At 52.1% G+C, this 9,985-nt stretch overlaps 1 protein-coding gene across 1 annotated transcript in view; it reads right to left on the bottom strand.

Annotated features, from left to right (window-relative positions):
- The window catches only part of SLC5A5 (solute carrier family 5 member 5), a 20,248-nt gene that overhangs the window by 3,715 nt on the left and 6,548 nt on the right, over window positions 1–9,985 (bottom strand). Inside the window, exons 8-14 of the mRNA XM_017501270.2 lie at window positions 8,440–8,528; window positions 7,020–7,132; window positions 6,873–6,943; window positions 5,337–5,423; window positions 5,057–5,253; window positions 2,554–2,678; window positions 105–220 (exon numbers count right to left, since the gene is read on the bottom strand). Of these exons, the coding sequence (XP_017356759.1) occupies window positions 105–220; window positions 2,554–2,678; window positions 5,057–5,253; window positions 5,337–5,423; window positions 6,873–6,943; window positions 7,020–7,132; window positions 8,440–8,528 (798 nt within the window). The remainder of the gene's footprint in view (window positions 1–104; window positions 221–2,553; window positions 2,679–5,056; window positions 5,254–5,336; window positions 5,424–6,872; window positions 6,944–7,019; window positions 7,133–8,439; window positions 8,529–9,985) is intronic.

Below are 9,985 nucleotides of genomic sequence, written 5' to 3'. Positions count from 1 at the left end.
AAAGAATGAGAGATAAAGAGACACCACATCCCTCCCTTGAGCTATGGTGATGCCCCAAAGCCACTTGGCTGCCTCTAGCTCTGAGAACCCAGCCTAAGACTGACCTTGACCAAGTTGTCATCCAAGATGGCCACTTCTTCCTTGGGGGCCACTGATGCTGTCTGCTGTGCAAGGTCCCACCATAACAATCCCGGGGCCAGGGCACTGCGCTTGGTGGGGCCTGAGAGGCGGGGAGAAATGGAGAAATCCAGGCATTGAATGAAGGGGTGATGGGGGTTGGAGACCAGACCCTGAGAAGGAAAAAGGAGATCTCTGGACTTTGAAGTCTAAAAGGCTCCAGTCCCGCTGAGGGACCCTGGCAAGCCTCTGAGCTTCAATTTCCTCATCTACACAGTGAAGTTGTAATAAAACATCAGTGAGGCCTGGCACAGTGGCTCACATCTATAATCGCACATTGGGTGTTTAAGGTGCTTGGAGTTGCCCAGTAGTTGGAGACCAGCCTAGGCAACATAGCGAGACCCCATCTCTACAAAATATTTAAAAAAATTAGCCAGGCATAGTGGCATGTGCCTCTAGTCTCAGCTACTTGGGAAGCTGAGGCAGGAGGATCGCTTGAGCCCAAGAGGTTGAGGCTGCAGTGAGCTGTCATTGTGCACTTCAGCCTGGTGACAGAGACCCTGTTTCAAAAACAAAACAAAGTAAACAAGAACACTGGAGGTTGGGCACAGTGGCTCACATCTGTAAACCCAGCACTTTTGAAGGCCAATATGGGGGATCACTTGAGGTCAGGAGTTCGAGACCAGCCTGGCCAACATGGTGAAACTCCATTTCTACTAAAAGTACAAAAATTAGCCAGGTGTGTTGGTGGGCGCCTGTAATCCCAGCTACTTGGGAGGCTGAGGCAGGAGAATCACTTGAACTTGGGAGGCAGAGGTTGCGTGAGCCAAGATTGCGCCATTGCACTCCATCCTGGGAGACAAGAGTGAAACTGCATCTCAAAAAACAAAACAAAACAACAAAGACATTAATGGATGGCAGGGAGGGTCCAGCCTGACAGGGTTCCTTTCACTGCTGTATCCCCACCGCCTAAAATAACACCCAGCACAGAGGACGACTGGATAAAGTCCTGATGAATGTGAAGTCTGAGACTCAAGAAGTGTGAGCAGGTACTGCTATCACTGCTGATTTCCCCCTCTTTGTCTCCTTCTACTTTTCCGTGGAATTTAGAATTCCCTAAGAAGTGTGGAGTCACTGGCAGCCTTAGGAGAAGATATTTCAGCACCAGGGATAGCGCCTCCCGCCCCATCCCGCATCCTCTGCTGAGGACTTAATCTTGTGGGAGACAGAAGTTGGAGGCGATGCCTCAAGTTTCTGCCTCTGCAAAGCAGGGCAAGCTCTGACAGGTGGAGGGTTGTCAAGAAAGCGACATAGCTTTAAAGGATGTAAATGTGAGCCTGGCATATTGGCGCGCGCCTGTAGTCTCAGCTACTCAGAGGATGAGGTGGGAGGATTGCTTTCAGCTCAGGAGTTGAAGGTTGCAGTGAGCCATGGTCGTGCCACTGCACTCCCGCCTGGGTAACAGAGTGAGAGCTGTTTTGTTTTTGTTTTTGTTTTTGTTTTGAGATGCAGTCTCACTCTGTCGCCCAGGGTGGAATGCGGTGACCCAATTTCGTCTCACAGAAACCTCCACCTCCTGGGATCAAGCAATTCTCTTACCTCAGCCTCCCAAGTAGTGGGGATTACAGGGGCCAGCCACCACACCCAGCTAATTTTTTTTGTATTTTTAGTAGAGACAGGGTTTCACCATGTTGGCCAGCTGGTCTTGAACTCCTGACCTCAGGTGATCCACCTGCCTCGGCCTCCCAAAGTGCTGAGATTACAGGCGTGAGCCACCACACCCAGCTGACTCCATCTCTTAAAAGAAAAAATACACACACACACACACACACACACACACACACACACACGTATATATATAGTTATAATACATACATATATAATTTCTTTTATGTATATATTTATAATTTATATATATATTTATAATTTATGCATGTATATCTACATCAAGGAAAAGTGTATATATATATGTACACACACTTTTTTTTTCCTTTTTAAAAATATAGGGTGCAGCCCAGGTGCAATGGCTGACGTCTCTGATCTCAGAACTTTGGGCGGCCGAGGTGAGCAGACCACTTGAGCCCAGGAGTTCGACACACATGGCAAAACTCTATCTCTTCTAAAAATCCAAAATTAGCTGGGCGTGGTGGTGCACACTCGTAATCCCAGCTACTCAGGAGGCTGAGACATGAGAATCTCTTGAACTTGGAAGGTGGAGGTTGTGATGAGTCAAGATCGTGCCATTGCACTCCAGCCTGGGCAACAAGAACAAAACTCCGTCTAAAACCTAACAATAATAATAACATGCAAATGTGTACAGCACGCAGTGGTAGCTCGGCCAATGGGAGTATCCCTTCTCCCCTCCCTGCTGGGTGGAGCCTTGCGGCAGAGAGATGAATGGGGTGACTTCTAAGCCCACAGGCTCTATCTGCCTACCTGTCAGGCAGCTGATGAGGGCTCCACATAGCACAGTGGTCAGTGTGCCCAGGGCACCATAATAGAGATAGGAGATGGCATAGAAGCTGTCAGCTAAGGCGGGTCGGCTGGCGTCCATTCCTGAGCTGGGGGTTGGGAGAGACAGAGTTGAACCTCCTCCTTTATTCCCTGTCTGCACTCAAAAGCTGTTCCCACCTCACTCCCTACTCCCTTCCCCCAATTGCCATGGCCTAGCACACACCTCCATTGCTGTCTGCCCAGACCTGTGCAGTAGCCAATGGTCCTTCCCTCCAGGTATCCCATCCCCACCCCAGATGTCGTCCTCCACACACAGCCAGAGGGCGCATTACTAAAATGTAACTGAGAACACCTCCTGCTGCTGCCCATCACCCTCTGTGGCTCCCTGTCACTCTCAAAATCAAACCAAATCAAACTCTCAGAAGAAGACATAGGGGGGAATCTTCATGACTGCAATTGTTTCTTAGATATGATCAAAAGCAAAAGCCCACCAAGAAATAAATAAATAAATTGGACTTCATCAAAAATTAAAAATTTCTGGCTGGGTGCGGTGGCTTATGACTGTAATCCCAACACTTTGGGAGGTCAAGGCAGGTGCACCACCTGATGTCAGGAGTTTGAAACCAGCCTGGCCGACATGGTGAAACCCCATCTCTACTAAAAATACAAAAGTTAGCTTGGCATGGTGGTGCACACCTGTAGTCCCAGCTACTCAGGAGGCGAAAGTGGGAGAATCCCTTGAACCTGGGTGGTGGAGGTTGCAGTGAACTGAGATCGCATCACTGCACTCCAGCCTAGGCAACAGAGTGAGACTCCATCACACACACACACACACACACACACGTGCACACACTTTAAAAATTTCTGTGCATCAAAGATCAAAGGATTCTATCGAGAGAATGAAGACAACCTACAAAATGGGAGAAAATATCACATGCAAATTATACATCTGACAGGGGCTTGTACCCAGAATATATGAAGGTATAAAAATATATAAATTATAACTCTCAACAATAAAAAGACAAATCATTTAATTTAAAATTGGGCAAATGGCTTTTTTTTTTTTTTTATTTGAGACCGGGTCTTGCTGTTGTCCCAGTTGGAGTGCAGTGGTGGGATCATGCCTCACTGCAGCCTCAGCCTCCCAGGCTCAAGAGATCCTCCTGCCTCAGCCTCCTGAGTAGCTGAGACTACAAGTGTGCATCACCACGCTCAGCTACGTTTTTCATTTTTATTTTTGTAGAGATGGGGTATTTCTGTGTTGCCCAGGCTGGATGGGCAAAGGTTCAAATAGACATTTATCCAAAGAAGATACACCAATGGACAATACACATGAAAAGATGCTCAACATCCTTACACATCAGGGAAATGCAAATCATTTGTAATACCACGGTGGTGTCACTTCACACCCACTAGGGTGGAGAAAAAGGAGTATTGGCGAGGACGTGGAAGTTGCTGGTGGGAATATAAAATGATGAAGCCGCTGTGGAAAACAGTCTGGTAGTTCCTCAAAAAGTTAAGCATAGGCCACGCATGGTGGCTCAGGCCTGTAATCCCAGCACTTTGAGAGGCCGAGGCACGTGGATCACCTGAGGTCAGGGGTTTGAGAACAGCCTGGCCAACATGGTGAAACCCCTTCTCTACTAAAAATACAAAAATTAGCCGGATGTGGTGGTGTGCGCCTGTAATCCCAGCTACTTGGGAGGCTGAGGCAGGAGAATTGTTTGAACCCAGGAGGCAGAGGTTGCCTGGTCTAAATGCCACTTTAAAATGGCTACTTTTCTCTCAGTAAAAAATAGAATCAAACCTAATTCTGGGCCTCCCTCAAGCTGGGAGGATTGCTTGAGCCTGAGAGTTTGATGCTGCAGTGAGCTGGGACTGCACCACTGCACTCCAGCTTGGATAACAGAGCGAGACTGTCTCAGGAAAACAAAACAAAAAAAGTATTAACTTCCAGCCAGGTGCGGTGGCTCATGCCTGTAATCCCAGCACTTTGAGAGGCTGAGGTGGGCGGATCACTTGAGGTCGGGAGTTCGGGACCAGCCTGACCCACATGGAGAAACCCCCGTCTCCACTAAAAATAGAAAATTAGCTGGGTGTGGTGGCACATGCCTGTAATCCCGGCTACTCAGGAGGCTGAGGCAGGAGAATCGCTTGAGCCTGGGAGGTGGAGGTTGCAGTGAGCCGAGATCTCGCCATCACACTCCAGCCTGGGCAACAAGAGCAAAACTCCGTCTAAAAAACGTACGAACTTCCCCTGGCTGCACATGGCTCCTACCCATCTTTCCCATTAAATGCACCCTAACCTCAGTGTAGCTGGACTGGGACTAAACTGAATGTGGCCTCAGGGCCTTTGCACCTTCAATTCCCTCCACCAGGAATGCATTTTACTAATCAGGCTTCCTATGCAGAGTGCAGGGCATTTAAGTTTCCCTTTAAGATCACACCATCCCAGGCTTGCGTCCCCCCTACCAAGTCGACTCACCTGGGGGCCCTGCTGGAGTCGTTAGCAGGGAGGCGAGACGGGTCCAGGAGGCCAGAGGCGTTGGCTGAGAGAGCCACGCAGCGGGCAGCCGACGACGGCAGGACCCTCATGGTCTGCTCGCTAGGTGGGTACAGGGTGGCGCCCAGGGCCACCCACAGCGACAGCGTCAAGCCCGCGGCCAGTCCCGAGAGGACGCCCTGGGGGCGGAACCGGCGTCAGGGGAAGGGCGGGGCCTGTTCGGCCACGCCCCCTCCCCGCCCCTCGCACTGCCCCCACTCACCGGGGTGTTACAGGCGGGCAGGAACATTCCCAAGATGAAGGCTCCGAGGAGGGGGCCGCTGATGACTCCCATGACCGTGAAGGAGCCCTGGGAGGGTAGGTGGGAGTGGGGCTGAGGGCGGAGCCCTCCCACTCCTCCGGGCCTCAGTTTACCCGCTGGGAAAGCGAGACCTCAACTCCACTGTGGGTCCCAAGGACTCCTCTGTGCCTCAGTTTCCCTAAAGGGGAGAGAACCTCCGCCCCACTTCCTGCCTCTCTCCCCTGGAGTGGAGGCAAAGATACTGATTCTTTCTTGGGGGTGGCAATCCCACCCCTAAGCCAGGGAGCCCTTTCTTTTTCTTCTTTTTTTTTTAATTGAGACTGTCTCCCTCTGCTTGCTGCCCAGGCTGGAGTGCACTGGCACGATCTCGGCTCACTGCAACGTCCGTAGGGAGGCCCTTTCTGCCTCCAGGTCAGCACCCACCACCTCCCAATTCCCCTAGCCCAAGCCAGCGGGCTGCAAAAAAGTGACCTGATAACCTCTGGAATCAAACAGAACTTAGTTCTTAATCTCAGCGACTTGGAAGGCTGAGGCAGCAGGTCACTTGAGGCCAGGAGTTCAAGACTAGCCTAGGTACAAAGTGAGACCCTGTCCCTAAAAAAAAGTTTTAAAATTAGCCAGGCCAGGCGCGGTGGGCTCACACCTGTAATCCCAGCACTTTGGGAGGCAGAGGCAGGCAGATCACTTGAGGTCAGGAGTTCGAGACCAGACTGGCCAACATGGTGAAATCTAATAAAAATACAAAAATATTAGCCGGGCATGGTGGCATGCACCTGTAATCCCAGCTACTCTGGAGGATGAAGCAGGACTGCTTAAACCCAGGAAGTGGAGGTTGCAGTGAGCTGAGATCATGCCACTGTACTCTAGCCTGGGCAACAGGGCAACACTCTGTCTCAAAAAAAAAAATAAAGAATAAAAAAGAGCTGGGTGCAGTGGCTCACGCCTGTAATCCCAGCACTTTGGGAAGCTGAGGCAGGTGGATCATGAGGTCAGGAGATTGAGACCATCCTGGTCAACATGGTGAAACTCCGTCTCTACTAAAAGTACAAAAATTAGCCAGGTGTGGTGGCTCTCGCCTGTAGTCCCAGCTACTTAGGCGGCTGAGACAGGAGAATTGCTTGAACTCAGGAGGCGGAGGTTGCAGTGAGCTGAGATCGGGCCACTGCTCTCCAGCCTGGTAACAGAGCAAGACTCCGTCTCAAAAAAGAAAAAGAGAGAGAAAAAAAAAAGCCAGGCATGGTGGCACCGATCTGTAACCCCAGCTACTTGAGAGGTTGAGCTGGAAGGATGGCTTGAACCCAGGAGTTGGAGGCTGCAGTGAGCTATGATCTGGCCTCTGCACTCCAGCCTGGAACAACACAGTGAGACCCCATCTCAAAAAAAAAAAAAAGAAGTAAGTTCTGCCGCTGACACATGGGACCTCTCTGAGCCTCAGTTCAATGGGAAAGATGCCCCACCTCTCAGGGAGACCAGGGCAGGGGGCAGGTGGGGCCTCACCTGGAGGACGCCTCCCCCAAGCAGCGAGGACAGAGCCGCCACGGTGAGACAGGCCGAGCCGTATATGAGCGCTGCAGCAGACGGGGGTGGCACGGTCAACGGGGAGAGACTGCCCTGGCCTCCCACCCGGGTCCCCCTGAAACTCACAGAGCCCCTTGGAGATAATCACGAGTTTCCTGGGTGCCAGGCTCCGCTGCCGCGGTTTGATGAGATCTTCTACAGTGACTGCAGCCATGGCATTGATGCTGGTGGATGCTGTGCTGTGTGGGGAAGGCGGCGGGGGCTCCTCAGGCCACATGGAGAGACCATCCACACCATCTGGCCTGTCAGACCCCACCCAGCCTGAGGGCAGAGGTGTGGGTAACCCAGTCCTGCCAAGGTGAAGGAGATATCCATCCCTCCCCTCCCTGAAGACCTGAGACATCCCCACTGGAGCAAGGACACCTGTGACCAAGGGCAGGTGGGACAGTCAGGTTCCTGGTTCCAGAGAGACTGCAGTCACAGGTGGGAGATTGGCAAAAGGGACCGTGAGGGTGGGTGACCAGAAGTCCCCAAAGATTGGTAACCACCTGAGTGTATGGCCTGGGAGGGCAGGAACAGGGGGCTGCTTGGTCATGGCTGTGCCCCAGGGTTTAGAGCAACAGAACCTGGGCCAGGCACGGTGGCTCACGCCTGCAATCCCAGCACTTTGGTAGGCCAAGGTGGGCAGATCACCTGAGGTCCCGAGTTCGAGACCAGCCTGGCCAACATGGTGAAACCCCATCTCTACTAAAAATACAAAAATTAGCTGGGGATGGTGGCGGGCGCCTGTAATCCCAGCTACTTGGGAGGCTGAGGCAAGAGGATTTCTTGAACCTGGGAGGTGGAGGTTGCAGTGAGCTGAGATCGCGCCATTGCACTCCAGCCTGGGTGACAGAGCAAGACTCTGTCTGAAAAACAACAAAAAAAAAGAACTGGCCAGGCGCAGTGGCTCATGCCTATAATCTAACCACTTTGGGAGGCTGAGGTGGGTGGATCACCTGAGGTCAGGAGTTTGAGATCAGGCTGACCTGAGAAACCCCGTCTCTACTAAAAATACAAAATACAAAATTAGGTGGTGTATGCCTATAATCCCAGCTACTCGGGAGGCTGAAGCAGGAAAACCACCTGAACCTGGGAGGTGGAGGTTGTGGTGAGCCAAGATCATGTCATTGCACTCCAGCCTGGGCAACAAGAGCAAAACTGTCTCAAAACAAACAAACGAACAAAAAACACTACCTGCCATATAGTAGATGCTCAATAAACATTTGTCTGAGGGAGGAAGGAAAGAAGGAAGAAGAAAAGAGGAGAGTCAGGAGTCAGGTGTGGCCCTCACAAGTGATAAGAAGGTAACATCCTGCAGCCGGGGTCCCCGTGCCGGGGGTGTGCTCTCTGCCAGCACCTACCTGAGCTGTCTGCTAGAGACCAAGCAGGAACTGGGAATGATGGCCAGGTCCAGAACATTCCATGCCCCAGGGGGATGGCAGGTAGGGATGAGGAGGCTCCCAGGGGTTTAAATAACACTTGCTGAACAAGCAGGGGTGCTCACCTGAGGGTGCCACTGTAAGCACACGCCAGGAAGAGCCCGGGGACTCCAGGCAGGTCCTCGAATATGTCCAGCACCAGCAGAGGCATGTACTGCGGAGAATTGGGGGTCAGCCTCCCAGACAGCAGCACCCCGAGGGCAGGGGCTTCTATCTGTCCTGACTCTGCACATCCCCAGCACCCAGGACAGGCAGGACTCACCGTGAGGATTTAATGTGCATTTGGTTTTTGTTTGTGGGTTTTGTTTTGCTTTGAGACAAGGTTTTGCTCTGTTGCCCAGGCTGGAGTGCAGCGGCACAACTGTGGCTGGCTGCGGCCTAGAACTCCTGAGCTCAAGTGATCCTCCCGCCTCAGCCCCACCCCCTGTAGCTGAGATCACAGGTGTGTGCCACCATGCCTGGCTAATTTTTAAAAAATCTTTGTGTAGGCCGGGCGCAGTGGCTCACGCCTATAATCCTAGCACTTTGGGAGGCCGAGGTGGGCGGATCACTTGCGCTCAGGAGTTCACGACCAGCCTGGCCAACATGGTGAAACTTCTTCTCTATGAAAAACACAAAAATTAGCTGGGTGTGCTGGTTTGTGCCTGTAGTCTCAGCTACTTGGGAGGCTGAGGCACGAGAATCGCTTGAATCTGTGAGGCAGAGGTTGCAGTGAGCAGAGACAGAGCCACTGCACTCCAGCAAGCACAACACGGCAAGATTCCGTCTCAAAAAAAAAAAAAGGCGGGGGGGGGGGCCCAGTGGCGCATGCCCGTAACCCCAGCACTTTTGGAGGCCGAGGTAGGAGTTTGAGGTCAGGAGTTTGAGACCAGCCTGGCCAACATGGCGAAAACCCGTCTCTACTAAAAATATAAAAAAATTATCTGGGCGTGGTAGCACACGCCTGTAATCCCAGCTACTTGGGAGGCTGAGGCAAAAGATTGGCTTAAGCCCGGGAGGCAGAGGTTGCAGCGAGCTGAGGTCGTGCCACTGCACTCCAACCTGGGCAACAGAGCGAGACTCTGTCTAAAAAAACAATGGTTTAAAGCTGGGGTCTCCCTATGCTGCTCAGGCTGTGATGTGCACTGGTGGATCAACTGCACGAACCTGAGAACTGCCACTGAGCCCCACATTGTACTGAGCCCGTGATCCCAGTGACCTGTGTCATCCCCATTTTACTGACGAAGACGGTGAGGCAGAGAGCTACCTTCCCTGCCTGAAGTTACACATTCCAGCAGTCCCGGGGCTGACCTCCAGGAAGGACTGCGGATGGGTTGGTCCCCCGTAACCTCTGCTAACTCTGAACCCCATGGTCAGAACTCTAGTCGGGGTGTGACCTAGGCATGGGTCCTGGTGCTGCCCCCTAACTTGCCCGTTGACTTCAGGCAGTTACTTCCCCCCAAGCCTCAGTTTCCTCATCTGTAAAGTGGGAGCCATGACCACCTTGCCTTTCTTGGAAGAAAGATTAGCTGGGGAGCTAACTGCTGGGGAAGGGAAGATCATTGTGCACAGCGTAGACGCTTGGGACACAGGAGACCAGAGCTGGCCGTTCTTCTTCTTATTTTTTTTTTT

The sequence above is a fragment of the Cebus imitator genome, unplaced genomic scaffold (genome assembly GCF_001604975.1).
Source record: "Cebus imitator isolate Cc_AM_T3 unplaced genomic scaffold, Cebus_imitator-1.0 Scaffold280, whole genome shotgun sequence".
Lineage (NCBI taxonomy): Eukaryota > Metazoa > Chordata > Mammalia > Primates > Cebidae > Cebus > Cebus imitator.
Note: the sequence above shows the minus strand (reverse complement) of the source record. Positions and strands in the feature narration are given on the sequence as shown.